Source organism: Propithecus coquereli, unplaced genomic scaffold (assembly GCF_000956105.1).
Source record: "Propithecus coquereli isolate 6110/MARCELLA unplaced genomic scaffold, Pcoq_1.0 Scaffold81, whole genome shotgun sequence".
Lineage (NCBI taxonomy): Eukaryota > Metazoa > Chordata > Mammalia > Primates > Indriidae > Propithecus > Propithecus coquereli.
In genome coordinates, this window is record NW_012154285.1 from 3,252,057 (window position 1) to 3,270,306 (window position 18,250).

The 18,250-nt window shown below is 44.6% G+C and overlaps 1 protein-coding gene across 1 annotated transcript in view; it reads right to left on the reverse strand.

The window, feature by feature from the left end:
- The window catches only part of ATP6V0A2 (ATPase, H+ transporting, lysosomal V0 subunit a2), a 29,122-nt gene that overhangs the window by 5,143 nt on the left and 5,729 nt on the right, over positions 1-18,250 (reverse strand). Inside the window, exons 4-18 of the mRNA XM_012663571.1 lie at positions 16,807-16,904; positions 15,210-15,347; positions 14,401-14,489; positions 13,112-13,238; positions 11,040-11,122; positions 9,234-9,327; positions 8,339-8,551; positions 7,497-7,647; positions 7,093-7,229; positions 6,648-6,835; positions 6,454-6,544; positions 5,003-5,121; positions 3,945-4,155; positions 1,513-1,632; positions 68-187 (exon numbers count right to left, since the gene is read on the reverse strand). Coding sequence (XP_012519025.1) covers positions 68-187; positions 1,513-1,632; positions 3,945-4,155; positions 5,003-5,121; positions 6,454-6,544; positions 6,648-6,835; positions 7,093-7,229; positions 7,497-7,647; positions 8,339-8,551; positions 9,234-9,327; positions 11,040-11,122; positions 13,112-13,238; positions 14,401-14,489; positions 15,210-15,347; positions 16,807-16,904 — 1,979 coding nt within the window. The remainder of the gene's footprint in view (positions 1-67; positions 188-1,512; positions 1,633-3,944; positions 4,156-5,002; positions 5,122-6,453; positions 6,545-6,647; positions 6,836-7,092; positions 7,230-7,496; positions 7,648-8,338; positions 8,552-9,233; positions 9,328-11,039; positions 11,123-13,111; positions 13,239-14,400; positions 14,490-15,209; positions 15,348-16,806; positions 16,905-18,250) is intronic.

Here is an 18,250-nt window from a genome sequence, read left to right on the forward strand (position 1 = left end):
GTGACCATTATCTCTACAGAAGCTTGATTACTTATCTAAGTGTATCAATAGCAACTGAAAAGATTACCTCTTCACATGTCATTTCTCTACATCCATCTTCCATTTGGTTATGTCCCTCTTCTATATCTTGGTTTCCCAGCAAAGAAACTTCTTCCTCACTATCTTTCCTTACAAGTGTGTAGCCACTCTGACAACCAAAAGAGTACACAGTCAGTGCCTTTAAAGCTTCACGTTTGTGACAAAACCAAAGTTATACAGCCCCTTTGTTTCTCTTAATGATTCAGCTCTTTGGGAATAAAAAAAGTTCTTAAAAGAAAATAAGCACTTCATACCCATTAGGACAGCTATTTACAAAAAAAAAAAAAAACATAAAATAGTAAGTGTTGGCGAGGATGTGGAGAAATTGGAAACCTCGCGCACTGTTGGTAGGAATGTAAAATGGCGCAGCCACTGTGGAAAACAGCGTGGCCATTCCTCAAAAATGAAACATAGAATTACCATATGATCCAGCAACCCCACTTGTGGGTATATTCCCAAAAGAACTGAAAGCAGAGACCTGAAGAGATACTTATACACCTACGTTCAGAGCAGCGTTATTCACAACAGCCCGAAGGTGCAAACAACGCAAGTGTCCATCAGTGCATGGGCGAGTAAACATGGGACATCCACACAATGGAATATTATTCAGCCTCAAAAGAGAAGGAAATTGTGACACATCCCGCAACATGGACGAACTTTAAGGACATTATGCTGAGTGAAAGACGCCAGACACAAAAGGACAAACACCGCACGATTCTACTTATACGAGGCAGCTAGTCAAACAGAGACAGAAAGTAGAACGGCCGTTACCGGGGGCTGGGAGGAGAAAGGAACAGGGAGTTAGTGTTTAACTGGGACACAGTTTCGGTTCTGCAAGATGAAAAAGTTCTGGAGCTGGAGGGTGGTGATGGTTACACGACATTCTGAATGTCCTTAATGCCATACTTTAAAATGGTTAAAACTGGTAAACTCTACATTGTGCATATTTTACCACAACTTTTTAAAAAAAAGAAAGAAAATGTGATACTAGACACACAAGAGAATAGTGTAGAAAGAAATTCAACAAATGGCAACTGGTTATAACTGGGTGCTGGAACATAAGGACTCTATTTTCTATATGTCGCACATTTTCTGTAAACTATATTATTTAAATAAAAAACACTTTAAAGAAAAAATTAAGAGGTAAGAACACAGAAAACTTTTTAATCATGCCAAGCTGGAGTGAAGGACTGAGTTAAATTCCTAACAGGCTTGTTGTTCAGAACCGGGGCCTGTCTCCACACGGCCGGGACACAGTGGGCTGTCACCGAGGTACTGTGGGCCACGCGACATCAACGTTCTGAATGACGCAAGTTTGGGCTTTTACACCCAGAGACTGGGGCCCTCTGAAAGGTGGCTGTTACACCAACCCTTGTAACAACTAAGCGCAGACTTCACTCACAACTTAAAACACGAATCCAAACTCACACTTACCCGGCTTACCCCAAAGCAACTGCGCCCGTTGTGCAGCCATAACAGAAAGAGTGGCTTTCCCAAGAAGAGGACAGGCACAGACAATGCTGTGACGGCCAGCAACACTCTCTGGACGTGCTCCTGTTAGTGCAGAGGGGAGAGGACCGACTGAAATTCGCAGGTGTGCCAATGGCGTCAGCAGCGCTTCAATAAATTGGTGGACGTCAAATAGAACGTCCCATGCCGCGAACATTAAATATGGGTAGGCTGAATTATATCTGCCAGTGGACTGTTTTCTTCTTCCTGAACACACAGCTGAATTCTAGAACTGGTAAATGACACTAATGATACAGTGGTAAAGTATTATTTCGTTTTAGACCAGTAAGGAAATTTTAGGAAAGTTCTACATAGACTCAAACTCCAGCCAATCATTTCCTAGAGACTGTAAACGGGAACATACAAACACAAGCAGAATACCTTTTTATATCCTCGGTTCTGCTTTTTGTTGATTTGTTATTATAAGACTCTTTGAGCAATGTGAGTAGCAGTAAGTGGATTTACTGCAACACGTGAAATATATTGAAATAGCATTCAGAACAAAACCAAAAACTTTCTTAAGAAAGGAGATTTATAGTTACTAAAAACTAACTCAAGAGCAAAACAGTTTCCCGCTCACAGAGCACGGCAGTGGCGGTGACTTCATGGGACCTGCACCGGACATGCTGCCGCCCCGTCACCACTCTCTGTGGCTGCCCTCCTGCCAAGACAGGTTCCCGAGTCACGTGCGCTACTCGGGGACGAGGCTGCGTCGCCTATGTGCCATCAACGCAGTCCACCCCTTGAAACGCCCAGACAGTGGGGGCCACAAGCAGAGCCACGTCAGAAGTCCTGGACCGTGGAGTCAGGCAGACCAGAGTTAATACCCCAGCCCCACTGGCTGCTGAGTGACAGGCCTGCCCTGAGCCACCAGTCGTCACTGGCAGAATGGCACCCCCTACCCTGTGGCGCTGCTGCAAGAATTAAGAAAGACTCATCAAGGACAGCACATTTTTAGGTATGCAGTAGGTGCTACACAGGGTAGTTCCCCTTCACTGATCTTTCTGACCACAGCAGCCATGCCCCACTGAACTCCCTTGCATTTATCTACTGTGGCTATGTCATTCTAGAAAGTCTCAATAAAATAATGACAAAGGGCCGGGCGCAGTGGCTCACGCCTGTAATCCTAGCTCTCTGGGAGGCCGAGGCGGGCGGATTGTTTGAGCTCAGGAGTTCGAAACCAGCCTGAGCAAGAGCGAGACCCCGTCTCTACTAAAAATAGAAAGAAATTAATCGGACAACTAAAAACATATAGAAAAAAATTAGCTGGGCATGGTGGCGCATGCCTGTAGTCCCAGCTACTCGGGAGGCTGAGACAGGAGGATCGCTTGAGCCCAGGAGTCCGAGGCTGCTGTGAGCTAGGCTGACGCCACAGCACTCACTCTAGCCCAGGCAAAAGAGTGAGACTCTGTCTCAAAAAAAAAAAAAAAAAATCACGAAAAGGAGAAAGAGAAATAAAATTAGAAACTTGACAAGTTTAAAAAGAACATAAATACACAGCTCGTTAACAAAGCCCAAAGTTCTGTAAGTTGAGCTTCAAAAGTGCCTTAAAACTTTGCAGCAGCCAATAGAATGTGAAAAACGAAACCAAACAAACCCTGCATTCACAGGGTCAGCAAGATGAAAAACAGAAGGCAGCTCAGGAGAACCGCAGGTTCCGAGACTGACAACTAGGAGAGTTTCCCCACGTCTCCTCACAGACATGAGACGATGTCGTGCGCGGTGCTTTCAGCAGCATCCCTGGGAAGGAGATGCCGCGACACTTAACAGCAAACAGGCCCTCGGTACAAGACAAAGCAAGAGCTGTGGAAAACACTGGCGTGTGTCGAGTAGCTGGTACGTGCCAAGCACCCTTTAAAGCACTTCGGACATATTAGCTCTATACTGTGAACTGGCTCCTGTTTTTAATCCCATTTTACAGATGAGGAAACTGAGGCACAGAGAAGTTACATAAGCTGCTGGAAGTTCCATCTCGAGGAAGTAGCAGAGCTGGGACTCCACACGGAGCAGTCAGCCCTCAGATCACACAAATGCACAACTGTAGAAAAGCCATTTTTTGAGAGGGCCCGTGTGCCATGGCCCAGGTGCCCGCCTTAAACTGGGGACCCGGCAGCCGGCGGGAACCCCCCGGCAATGCGTCTCCTTCCCCACAGCTATCACAGCTACTAAGAGGCAGCAAGTGTGGTCGTCCTGCCTGCCCAGAGCCACACCTGCAACCCCTGGTGACAATGCACAGAAACAGGACGCTCCCGGGGCTCCTGGGAGGCCTGCGGAAATCACCTGCACTCGCTCTGCTGACCAGGACGAGAGGCTTTCAGGAAACTTCTGTTAAATTCACGAGGGAAAAGATAACTTACCTGCCCTGTGTAAAGCCCGTTTGTTTCACTGGCTGGGAATAAAAACATATTAATAAATTCAATCAGAATGCTAGGAGCAACTCTGGAGGTTTCTGCTGAAAACACCAGCCACTTATAGAGAATCATAAATATGAGGTATCCAAAGATGCAGAGCATGAAGAGAAGTTCTGGGATGGAAACCAAGTAAATATTGAACTTCTTCCGGAAATGCCTAGAAAAAAGAAGGAACCAGTCAACCCATGAACGAGATCAGCCTAAATTAAAAAGTAAATTAATCTAAATCCTTCGTTACTAAAAAAAATACAGCCAATTTCAGTATAACAGCATCTGTCTTGTGATGACCTGGACTCGTGTTCCAGATGCATCCACAAAGACAAAGAGATGCGAGGACAGCAAAACCACTAATGTGGTCAAACCCCACTCACGCTTCCTTCCTTGATTCTTTTATTCAGAAACGTTTACTTCCTCAAAGCAAAGCTACAAATTATTAGTGACTCTGGCTCCAAAATGCCCTATCTTAAATTGTTGTAAAAGTTTTCCAAGTTTCCAATTACGTTAAGACTTAAAGCTATAACATTAAATTATACAAATTATGTTTAGAGATGAGAATGAACAGGTCTAGTTACAGAAAAATGATACAATCTCTTACTGTTAATAGACTAGCTCTGACGAAGTAAAAACAAAGTTTTCTTATTTGTAAAATAAAAAAGGAGTATGACAAAAATCACTTCTGGAAATATACATAAATGCATGTGCTGCATGTCTCTCCCACCTGAATGTAAGCTCCATGAGGACAAAAACTTCCTTCTGTCTCCCTCACTGCTGAATCCCTAATGCCTAGAACAGCACTTGTCACATGCTATGTGCTCAATAAATATTTGCTGTATGAATCACTTAAACTGCAAAAAATCTAAATAATCAAAACAGAATCCTATAAGGTAGTACACTACCATATTGGCTGCCCTTTAACCAATAAATACAGGCTACCAGCAAGAAGCAAAGTTTAAGAAATGCCAGACTTGGCTCATAAATATTGCTTTTAAAAAATCTGTACTTACAAGTGGTTAAATATTCCCAGAATGACTCCAAAAGTCATGTGAATAATTCCTAAGATCACAGACATTTTCATTTTGAAAGAGTTTAGAAAAGTGAGGCGATTTGTGGCCAAGTTCCAAATCTAAAGACCAAACAAAACAAAACAAAAAATTTTAACTTCCTTGAACAGGTGATACTCAATGAAGTTCCTGTCTTAAGAAAGGAAAGCATGTGGATGACGTCGGGGATTGCGTTCCACGGGATCAGGTAGGGCAGGGGTGGCTACCTGAGGTAGTGCAGGGCCCTGACTGCAAAACGGGCAAAAGTCAAGCCCAAATCATTTAACATTTTTCCAAGTATGAGTCCTGCCCATGCTATGATTTAAATGTGATCCCCAAACTTCACATGTTGGAAACAATTCCCAGCACAGCAGTTTGGGAAGGCAGGGTTTAATGGGAGGTGTTTAGGTCATAAATGGATTAACGTCATTATTTAGGGAGTGGGTTTGTTATAAAAGTGAGTTCGACCCCGCCTTGTCCTCTCTCACATGCTCTCTCGCCAAGTGATGCCCTCTGCCACGTTATGACAGCACAAAGGCCCTCACCAGATACAGCCCCTTGACTTTGTACTTCCCAGCCTCCAGAACCGTAAGCCAAATACATTTCTGATCATTATAAATTTAAAAAAAAAAAAAAGAAAGTTCCTGTCTTAAATTGAGAGGCAGCTCTAAATTTTAAAACGAAAACACTCAGACTTTTCTCTTGATGCTCTCAATCTGAGAACAATTGATTTTTTTAAAACCAGAGCCACAGACAGTTAAAAAACAATTTTCTCAATATAAAGCTCAAAGGATGCCATATGGAACACCACGGCATTTAGGGACACGAGCCAAGGCACACGGAAAAAATAAAAGCAGAGGCCGACTTGAGCTGAAGGCAGCGGCGCGCCACAGTGGAACCCCAGGCCATGCCAAGCTCCCCAGGGCAGCCCTGACCCCTAGGTCCCCACTCCGGGTCCCTGATCACCGACTGCTTCTCTTACTGCCTGAAGATGAATTCCTATGGTCCCCGCCCAATGGATTAGGAAAAGGGAAACAGGGCCTATTAGGACAGAAAAAATTGTTTCTTTTAGATCAACGGGTAAAAAAATAATTCACACATACAAAGAAGAAATCTAAGAAACAGGGCTCCTGAAGTGTCATTTTTCAGTAGAGGAAAACAGGTCCGGAAGGAGGACAGAACGCAGCCCCGTCTCTCTGCAGACTTCTCGGGCTCGGGCACAGACCCTGGCTTCCCGGATGGAGAGCTCAAGGCTCCCGCTTGCTCTGTAAGTCCCGGGCTCCACGGTGCAGGGAAGCACCCTCCCCCTCGCACAAGCACATGTGAACTCTGCTCAAATGTCCAGAGAACCTTCTGGCACCTAAAACTAGGGGGCACCCCAGAGCAAGGAGACAAGGGCAGGACAGCGCACTCACAGGATCAATGCCAAGAGGATAAGGGCCTCGGAACACCCCAGGGACACTCGGATCCAACTGCAAAACCTTGCTGTGCCTCACGGTGCTGTCGCTGTAACAAAAGCAGAGCAGGGAGGCTTACTGCGAGGAGGAGGAAGGAATCTCGGAAAAATGCTTTTTGTGCCCAAAATACGACCGGGTGATGGGATACTTACTTCCAAAGCACCATCTTCTTGTGCTCTGCTGCGGTGTGGCTGGAGCTGAACATGGCAGACACGTTCCAACCGGAGCCGAACAGGTTCACGGACTTGGAGAAGCAGTCGTTGTAGATGAGGCCGGTGTACATGGAGAACAGCCCCATGAGCAGCAGGATGTAGCGCCCGTTAAAAAACATTCTCATGATCTGCGGGGAGCAAAGCGCGATGACAAGACGTGATCACTGGGAGACGTGCTCATGGACGGCATCAGTCTGGGGTACTCTTATCCACCCCTCTCAGGGCTTCTCGGAAAACCCCATGCGACAGACATCCTGGCAGCTGCGGGTGACGGCCCCGCAGCTCTCACGCAGCACAGCCACGGCCGACAGTTGACAGCTAAGAGCGTCTCTCTTTTGGTCACTACCCCACTGGAAATAACGAGCTGGAGTGTTTATATTTTTACCTCCTGAGACTGGTTTAGTCTGGGGTGGTTTTCATTCAACACCAACAGGAGGGCAAATAAGAACATCACAAAGCCATGTCCGAAGTCTCCAAACATCACAGCGAACAGAAAGGGGAACGTGATGATGGTGAAAAGAGCTGCCGGGAAGGAAAGGAAAGGAGAGTTCAGATTTGCAGCGAGTACGGAAAATCCGACTTAACTCAAACACAGCGATACGTGAGGATCTTGACTGTCTCTAGAATTGCTAGGATAGAACTGTGAGGTTAAATTTAAAACGTCGCACTAAACAAGGTGACAAAAAAGTAGCAGTAAGCCTGCTTTTCCAAACATCTTCTACGTTCTCAGAGCAAGCAAACGTAGCAATGCCACGTGAAATCCAAGGATTTCCAAAATCAGCTTCCAACCTGGATTCACTTCCCTGTAGCTCCCGACGCCATAGGCATCCACGATGTTCTGAAAGCCCTCGGTGAACTTGTTGGTGCGGATCAGAGTCGGGGGTGTTTCTTTCGTTGGGATTACATTCATAAATGAGGGGATTGTAGCACCACTCTCTCTCTTTCACACAAAAAGAGAAGAAGAAGAAATTACTACCCAAGAAAAAAACTACTGGCAATATCTATCAAAATTAATCCACCGTTCCACTTCTGGGAATTTGCCCACAGACTTGTACGTGCATGAAACATCCTAGGTCAGGTGTTCCGCCCTGCGGTGGCATTTAAAATTGGAAACTACCTAAATGACCAGGGAACTCGCTAAATAGACCGTGGTGCATGCACACAAAAGAATGTTAAATAGTTATTTAAAAAAACCGGGAAGTTTTATTAAGTGAAAATAATAGTATGAATAGCACGCCCTTTGTGAAGAAAAGGGTATCTGCTCGTGCCTGCTTGTCTACGATTAAGAAACTCAAAGATATAACAGCACCAAAACGATGGTTATCTTGGAGTGGAAGAGATGGACACATGACACCGTGGGGGTGAAGCACCTCACTGTGTCTTTCACACTTTCTGACGCTTCTTTTTCCTTTTAAACCATGTGAACATGCTACTTATTCAAAAGTGTAATTTAAAAATGTATGCACACCCGCACCCCCTCCAACGACTAGCTCGCCGTAACTGCAGTTCAGAAGAACCGTCAGTACGACGCCTTCCTCTAACGCAATGAGATTCTCATTTCCTTGAACTCCCTGAGTTTATGGGATCCGCGGTCTCTCTGAGCCTGGCTGGGTGGAGGAAGGCGGCCTTACCGAGCCCTCCTCCAGCGCCCGGCGCAGCTCATGCAGATCCGCCTCGGGACACCAGACCTCGGCGATGAGGCACTTGTTAGTCACGTCGATGCTGCACATGTTCAGCATGTGGTAGATGGCCTTCATCTTCTTCACCTGGATGACGCGGGTGTAGACCGACTCGGCGGCTTTACACAGCACTTGCCGTAAATAGTCCTCGGTCTTGTGGAGCACCTGGGTGAGAACACGCCGGGCTTTCAGCATGGCGCATGGTTTGGTCTTTGTCCACCTGGCACCTGACTTCCTTTAGGCGGATTTCTCCCCGTTGACGGAGGATCATTCCAGACACCTGTCTCTCCCTCCCTGCCCCCAGCACCACCTGGAGGTGGGCGGGAAATCTAAGCTCAGCCAAGCATATGCCCTCTTTTGGGAAGTCGTCTCCAGAGAACATGACCCCATGGACACAGGAAGTGGTTAGATGTCATCGTCACTGTGGCACCTTGATGGCCTACCTGGGTCCAGAGAGCCCCCTGGGTCCCTACCCATTCGCGAGCTTGGCCCAGCCCCTGTCAACCCTGTGAGCCACCAATGCCCATCTGTCCCATCCTGCCAAGAAATCCCCTTCTGCTTCATTGAGTCAGTCTGCTCCTCGCCCCCGCCACCACCGATAGCAGAACCCTCACTGACAGCAGAAGTGTAGGTAAAATAATGCCCGCCATTGCACACGGGGCCTTCTTGGTTACTACCCAGGCTGTTAAAATAAAACTTCCCTGCGGAGGAGGGAGGGAAGCGACACTGCAATCTCACTGGAACATCTGGATTTGTCCACATCTAAAATTACCCATATTAAAAAAGAATGGATTTGCAAATGCCTTGCATCCCTCGGTAAGGAGGCGCTGGTGTCGGCCTTACTCACAGTATACAGATCTTGGATCCGAGTGTTCAGCCCCTCTTGGATCTCCTCCCGCTCCTCGGCAGTGTGTGGATAGGGGTACACGTGGCAGTGGTAACTGGAAGACAGAGGAGGACACGTCGTGCATCTGCCATCTCCCGGCAGCCCTCTGGGAGAAAAAGGTGCACACGTGGGCATCTGCCCGCGGTCAGGCCTCGCACACGGACACTCAGCAGACATCTGCTGAATGAAACGAACTGAGCAAACTCGCTCTCAGATCCACATTCCACCCTGCCCTCAGGGACCCCCGGCAGCTCATTCCCAAGTCCAGCTTTCCGAAATCCAACAATATCCTTGGGCTGGGAATCGTTAAACAGGTCTAAAACACAAAAACAAAGACAAACCGCGCACACACACATACACACACACCAATGTTTACTCAGGGGCCGCCCACCGCCCAGACCACACTGGGAAATGTCAAGCCACGTCTCCCAAAGTGCGGTCATTCCCACGTCACCTTCCTATGTGACTTTGGAAAATTAAATACCTACTCTAGCCTGAGCCTAAGCAAAGATACATTGGAAATCGTGGGCTTATCGAGCTGGGTATGGTTTTCTAATCTACAGTAAAACAAACACCTATCAAAACAAAAGGTTTGGCCAGGTGTGGTGGCTCACACCACTAATCCCAGCACTTTGGGAAGCCCAGGCAGGAGGATCGCTTGAGCCCAAGAGTTTGAGACCAGCCTGGGCAACACAGGGAGACCCCACCTCTACAAAAAGTTTAAAAATTAGCCAGGCACAGTGGTGTGCACCTGTAGTCCCATCTACTCAGGAGGCTGAGACAGGAGGATCACTTGAGCCCAGGAGGCTAAGGTTGTCGTGAGCTATGATTACACCACGGCAATCTAGCCTGGGCAACAAAACAAGACCTTGGCTAACATAACATAACATAACATAAAACATAACAAAACAAAACAAAACAAAATAAAATAAAATAAAGGTTTATCCAGGTGACACCTAAAATTACTTTCTATACCACCAATGATTGAGAACCAAACTCTGGTAAACAGAAAATACCCAAACCCTACCACCACCCTGCAAGAAAGAAGAGAATCTAAGATATCGTTGGTATAAGAAAACAAAGAGGTATTCTTTTTGAGTTTTTTTACTTTTTGGGCTTTTTTTGGCTTGTCTGGCTTTTGCTCACGTTTCCATCTGTTGACAGGAGTAAGTCACAGACTCTTGTTGTAACACTGCCCAGCATTTACTGGTGGCTTCTGCTGTACTGACACCTTTTTCCTGCATCATCTCATTTAGTCCTAACAGCCCTGGGAGAAGGGAAGTGCTCTCCCCTTTTACACATGAGGAAACCGAGGCTTGGTCCCCTCTCCCAGCTGGCCCAGTGAGGGAGTGGCATCCAGCCAGGCCCATGAGCACCCACTCCTCGACACAAACCATGCCCTGCCCCGAGGCACCCAGGAGAGATGACGCCCGTGTACTCAGTGATGACGGACGAGCCCAGAGAGCTCCAGCATGTTAAAATGTGATTCCTTTTTCAATTGATCTGAAGCCTTGATCCCCAAAGAAAAAAATCAAATCTGAGAATATCATTAACACAGTCTCTACTTTTAAATTATTTTAAGTAATGCACTGGCAAGAGAGATGACAAAGTAAGTGTTTAAGAAGGTATCACTGCAAGGAAATTGTAACAAAACTAGCAGCCTTTGCACTCGCCCTACCTCTCTTTGACTACAGAGGGATATTAAAGGAAAATCAGAGGTTATTAAACACAAAAAAATAAATGAAACAAAATGTTTCTTTTTCTTACCAATCACATATCTTCTTAACCTTGTGGCCAATCTGTTCTCCCCAAAAGGATATTAAAAACACATACCATTTTATGACTTCTCCCTACAAAGAATGAATAGGGATAAGTATTACTTGTGTGTGTATAACTTCTAGAACTTTGGCAGCTCAAACACTGTCAAATAGATCGTTCATTCATTCAATAAGTACAGTCAATCCTCATCTGCAGACTCCATAATTGCAAATTCACCAACTTGCTACAATAACCCCAAAATTAATACACACAGCACTTTGTAGTCACGTGCAGAGCAGCAAACACTCTCAGGGACCCAAGGCCCACGTTTCCAGGGAAGGTCCAACAAGGTGAAATCCTGCCTGTCTGTCTCAGCTCTTAGACTGCAGACACGTGTCCTGTTTTACACTGTCCATTTAGTGCTGTGTTTTTCACATTTTTGTGCTTTTTCTTGGTGATTTCACTGTTTAAAATGGCCCCCAAGCGTCATGCTGAAGTGTTGTCTGGTGTTCCTGAGCGCAAGAAAGCAGTGATGTGCCTGAGAAAATGTGCGTGTCAGAGAAGCCACTGCACTCTGGCCCCTGCAACAGAGCAAGGCCCTGTCCCAACAAAATAAAGTAGAAAATATTGCAGGTGTGTGGTTAACGAACAGCTTGACTGATGAGGTCTCCCAGCGTGATGGCTACTCAGGCTGAGCCTTATGAAAATCATTTCACAGCCAAATTCCTCTTGATGTGTCAAAACCATTATGGGATATATATAAATCTTGCAGCCAAAATTCCTGAGGCTAACCTAGAAGAAAAATACGAACTCTTTTCTGAACATCAAGAAGTCCAGGCTCCTTTTCTACCTTTAGTAGATCAGTTCATCCTCATTCAGAAAGCTGACTACGGCTCTGCCCTTCCCCTGCCCCTCCACTTTCTTCCTGAACAGCTCAGCCCTCGAGCTGCCGGGCACGTGTGTGGGGATGCACACAGAGGGCAGGAGGGGAAGAGTAACCCCCTCTTCTGCAGAAGTGGCCCACAGCTGTACATACAGGTGCGTAAGTGCATCCCAGCGCTATCTCTGAGACAGCAGGGAACGGCGGCACCTCAGTAACAACGGGCACACTCGGAGACCACATCTTGTCTTTGAAATACCAAGATCTCCACCAAAAAGAACCAGCTTCTTGGAGAAATGGCGGATTCCAGGGCTGTGTAAGGGGAATTACAAGATGAATCTGGACATCCTGTTGTACAACAAAGCAAGGACTGCTCAAAAAATGAAGGGAACATGTTAAAACGGATACAAAAGCCAGTGTGAATGGGCTCCAACTGGCCAAATCTAGGAGAATTTGAATAGAAAAATAAGTAATACGGTAAGAGAATACAACCCACTGAATAGAACAGGAAATAAATGAACACGCTGAAAATCTGAAGAAGGAGGAGATACTTACAGTTGCAAAGCACTTCTCCCAAAACGCTTATTAATTACAAAGAAAAAAAAAGAGTAATTTCACAGTGGAGAAACCTAATTCAAGTGATCAAAGTGACCATTACCAGTAACGGGACAAACGACACCATGTGGCACCTGAAGGATGTAATGAGAAGAACGCAGCCTCACGTCAGTGACACTCTTGCCAAAGACACGTGACCTGACTCTAATCGTGAGAAAAATCTGATAAACCCAAACTGATAAACCCAAAACACTGGTCTGTAATATCTTAAACTGTCAATTTTAAATGAAAGTCAGGGCAGGTCTGAGAAACGGTCCCAGAATGAAGAAGACCGAAGTGACACGACAACTAAATCTAACGTGTGATGCTAACTAGACCCTTCGCCGTGACGGCACCGGCACAACTGGGGAAACCTGACTGGGGTCTGAGGCTCAAAACGCAGTCGTTCCTCTCCTGATTTTGAGGGTCATATTGTGACACTGTGGGAGAATGTCCTTGATTTTAGGAACTACGCACAAACGTGTTCAAAGATACGAGGCATCGAGTTAACAACTTAATGGTTCAGGAGAAAAACTTTCTTTCCACTGTATCCCCAACTTTGCTGTGCGTCTGTCACTGTTAAAAGGCGACTGTGACATTTACTCACTGTTTCAGGGTCTTCGAGGGATTCATCCAGTTCTGCGTAGGTCACAATGGTGTACCCTTTGCAGACTCTCCACAGCATTTTTTCAAATGCTTCAACTTTTCCTTGGTGAATTAAGCCAGACACAAATCTATGAAATAATAAAGCCAACCTGAGTCAACTGAAAGCAACGAATATTATCAAAGTGCATTAAAAGAATGATGAAGACTTCCATTTCGGGCAAAATGGTGAAAATGGAAAGCCCTCCAACTGCAAAACATCTCAAATGCTGGATAAAATAATTTTGAAACATCCTTTTAAATGTATAGCTGAGCTTATAAGACAGAGAAATTTTTAGACTCCAAAAAGAAAACAGGACCTCCTAGCTGTCCTGATTATCATACTAACCCAGTATTTTGAGGCCTAGAGTTTAACACCACCATGAGAGACAGAAGACACCCACAGGGCCCAGAGAAGGCGCCGAGACAGAACTGAATCCCCCTCAAACTGGGACTTCTTCACGCCTGAAGGGCTACACCTTCAGTGAATGGGTGGACCAGAAGAAAATCCACCCAGCAAAGGAGGCTACAAGTAAGTTACTGATTTCGGTTTTGGTTCTACAGGGAGAGAAAAGTCTTCCCTAAGAATTTATAACCACAGGTTAAAATTCACTCAAGTTTAGGGCTTAAATTCACATTACTTGCATAGTCAAAAAACCAACGAACCAACAAAAGAATCCCACGCTGAGAAACCATGCGAATGATCCCAGGTTGGGAGAGCACCGCTAGGCGCCTGACGAACGTCACACAGACTCTCTCTGGAGGAATGCCTCCCCAGACCAGACACCACTGAGTTCCTTCAGATAAGGAACTAAGGAATGTAAGTTCATAACGATCAAAAAAAATCACAAATCACATGAAGAAGTTACCATTAGTTCAAGTAAACAGAAGAAACAGCAGAAAGAAACCCTTAGAGTATAATTAATAAAAAAAGTAACCAACTCAGTTTAACCCCTATGTTTCCACCAGACAGGCCTTGATGCCTCAACGACCAACTATTTTAGGCTTATAGGAGTAACACTGAATGACATAATGTTGTTTCTTTCCAAATCATTATACCAAAAAAAGAAATGTCCATTGTATTTAGCTTAAAAGTCAACACAGCTGAGTAATTCAGCTCAACTAGTACAGGAGTACAGTGTTTTCTCAAATATTCACCTCCTTTCATTCAATCACGAACTTTAAAATAGTTCCTATTCATCCACCCTACAGGAAGGGCAGTATGAAGTGTGACACCCAGTCCTTGTCACCTACCCCAGTTTTGCTCCCAGCCTCTGCATACAGCTGTAGTCCAACAAAGAATCATTCTCTAAGGGAGGGAATTCTTCGTAAGTGGGTTCAAACTAGAAAGAGAAACATAAAACCAGTGTGTCTCATTAAAAATGACACTGTATTTCTCATGTCATATTTCCAAACAAGTTTATACAGAACATCACATCTAACTACTTGGTTCTGGTTGCAAAGGCCCTAAGGCAACTTCGACATATAACTCAGCTCTGATAAATAAAAAGATAATTTCCCCATCCATTATTCGTAAGCCACTTAAAGACATTTGCATAAAAGAATAGTTATAATTTAAGTCATGACCTTCATCCAAGATTGAATAACGTTATCCGAGGTCGACTACTGTATCGAGTGAGACTAATTTCAGGAGGGATGCACTTCTGTCTATACTCAGCTCAGTGAAGTGCTACTACGCGGACTAGTCTTTATTCTTATACAGATTATTTTTACTTCCTTTATTCAGCAATTTGGAAAAAACAAATTTTAGAGTTCGACTTCCACTGTTTAATTTTTCTCATGATCATAAAAAGATTTTTTTCAACCGCAAACTAAAGCATTTTACAAATATTTAGTATTGCTGTTGCTGAAACCAACCAATACAAGAAAAGGCTTTTAAAGCTTTTTTTAATGTCATATAATCCAACAGAAAAATAAAGCCAAGATCTACATTTATCTCTTTAAAAAGTAACACATCAATATCAGTTAACAACAAAACCCACAAGCTGAAGGGAACGGGACTGTCACGAAACAGACGCGTCGCCTCGCGAGGCGTGCGATACCTCGACGTTGCGCTTCACGAAGGTTTTTGTCACTCTCAGCATGTGCGTATACTCGATCAGCTCCAGCAAGTTCTTCCTCAGTTTCTCCTTGTTCTTGGTGACTTCCCTCAGTTCAACCTCAAGCTTCTGTAACTGCTCCTAAAGCAAATAGCGGTTAGTTAAGAGTAGGACTTCGTTCCGAGTGTGATCTAACAACCTTTTTAGAGTACACCGAAGCCAGCGGGAGGGTTTTAAAAAGCCAGAATTTGTTAGTTGGGCAGGGGCATGAAAACACGCAAAGATTTTAAGGGTCCATCATTTATCATTTCATATTAATTCAGGTAATTTCTGTGACATTCGCACTACTTGTGATATAAAACATTCCGGAGGCTATGATGCCTCCAGTGACCTGAAGACTGGCCCTTTTCTCTAATGGCAGGTCCTGACATTTCTCTGGGTTTCCTCTGCCTGCTGATCCACTATCAAACATCAACACATCTTCCTCTTCAAGTCTACATTTCCTTTTATTTGCAACACAGAAAATGGTCAATCTTTTCCAACATATTTTTCCTAGTCTCTAGCTTGAGTTTATGCACTTGCTCTTATACAACTGAGCATCAAAATTCTTGAAAACAAATCTTCAATAATTAGTTACATACTAACCATCCTTAACAAAACTTAAGTATTAAAACAATAGAAGCAGAAATCTGTAAAACAAATCGAGTCAGTGAGAACCTGTATTCAAACAAATCACATAACTTGCTACATTCATTACTTCTGCTTTGCCATATAAAAACTATAAAGAGTAATCATTATGTTTATGATTATATCATAGCCGACCAACCAAACAGGCCAAACCAGATGACTGCTGTCTACTATCCGACTGTACGACTCTCCCTGGAGTCTACTCATACAGCAGACGTTACGTGACCTCCCCGCAGATAAAGAGAGCAGGCAACGGCAATGGCTTCAGCTACACAGCAGCAATTGTCTTAGAAGAGTTATATAGAGCTCTCGCTTATTTCCCAGAGTGAAGAACTATAAAATGATCAGACTGAAGGCTCAATGGATAATTCACGGGGGTGGGGGGTGCTAATAAACACCATAAGCCAGTGTCCTCATAGAGGGAAGGCTGTATCCCCAACACACAAGCCCGTGAATGCAGGGCGAAAGAATTCTGTTTGCCGCCCACCTCAAACAACCCGTCGACTTCATAGCACCTTCTACAAACCAGAGAGGGGCATGTAGGGCGAATTTAGGAGGACTGTGAAGGCACAGGACTGAAGCCTCCGTGACTTGCAGAAGAGGCAGGCTAAGGCCTGGGTAATCCCAGAACGACCTTTCGGAAACATTAAAAGCCCATGGACCAGATTTGGTGGCTAATTCCCACTAGCCTCTGTTCACCACCAGCTGGAGAGGAAGCGCATGCCTTACACTGCAAAAGAAAACTGAATTATCATTGAAATTTATCACAGCTAATCCACTACTGAGGGTTAACCATAATACAGTTCTTTAATGTTTATCCCATGGTTTTGAGAAGACAGAAAAGCATTAGACAATATAAACAAGCAGCCCCTCAGATCAGTGGCTTAAAACAGCTTCTTCAGAAGCAAGTTACCTGCATTTCTAGAACCTGTTTAAGAGCTGGTGCAGGAGGACTGGTCTCTCCCTCAGGAAGGGGAATATCAGCTCTGTTAATTTCCTGCACCAAATAAACTGTGAAAATAAATGTTAAACAAATTAGATACAAAAACTTACTAAAATACATATCAGTCGAAACATTTTAAATCCCTACCTGTCCTGTCTGAAGGCACAAAATTCTTTCTTGTTCCAATTGACTTATAGGTCACTTTTGGCAAACTTGTTTCCAAATATCTACAAAAGAATGCTGCCTAGAGATACAGGCATGCAGTGACAAAATAAACAAGCTGGAGAAACACTTTCTGAAATTCCTCCCCTATTTTTTCCATTTCTAAAATGGAAAGTTCTTTTAGTTAAAGAACTTCTGAGTCACAGCTGTCTCTGCATCTGTAGAATGAAGCGGAGGTCAGGGGCACACTTGGAAGTGCAGAAACAACCCAAGTGATAGACCTACGATAGTCCCCACAAGAGCCGGCAACTTGACTTTCTCTGCAGACGCCCTTGGGAAGAGGTGGGCGTCCGTTAGGAAAGCCATAACTCTTCCAGCACGAGCACCCAGGACAGAAGCCAGGCTCTCCTGCAACTCCCCAGTCAGCCCGGATGCTGTGACTTAGGACAGCTGCTCGGACGGCTTCGCTAAGTAAGCTAAAGACTAGATTCATGAAACTAATAGTGTACCAACCAAAATGACTCACTTTCTTTAGTTTATATTTTCAATTCCAGGAAACATCGTTTTCCTTAGGATAAAAGTCACAATACCTGGAGGTCATTACCCCACATACTATATCAGAAAAGTGTTACTACTTAGTCTATTTTTAGGAGGGAGGGAAGGAAAACAAAAAGAAAAAGAAAAGTAACTATGTCTTACCAACAAGATAACAAAGGAAGCACTGGGTTTAAGAAGTTTCTAGAAATGGATGCAAACTGTTGTAACCAATTTACCTAAAGTTATTCTCTATTTTTTTATTTGTTTTTAAAGAGACAGAGTATCACTATGTGGCCCAGACTGGCCTTGAACCCCTGGGCTCAAGCAATCATCCCACCTAAGCTCCCAAGTAGCTGGGAATACAGGCGCTCGCCCCCATGCCTGGCTTATACCTAAATTTATTTGAGAGTTCCTGTTTTATTGTTTGAAGTGTGCATTCTTTTTGAAGCAGTTTAAACTACAGTAAGTCCTAGACGTGTCTAATGTGCTATCACTTTTGCCCTGCCTTTAAAAACCTCGTTCCAAGTACACGATCTGTCCAATGACTCACACAGGCTGCAAACACAGGCACATCTCAAGCCACACAAATAACTAGAACCTCAAGCAATATGAACAGGAACAGATTTGATAATAACCAAACTTAAAGATTTCAGAGATAAAGGAAGTAGCCTCGGGCTCCTGAGTTTTAATGGTTAACAATCAGCACTGGCCGGCG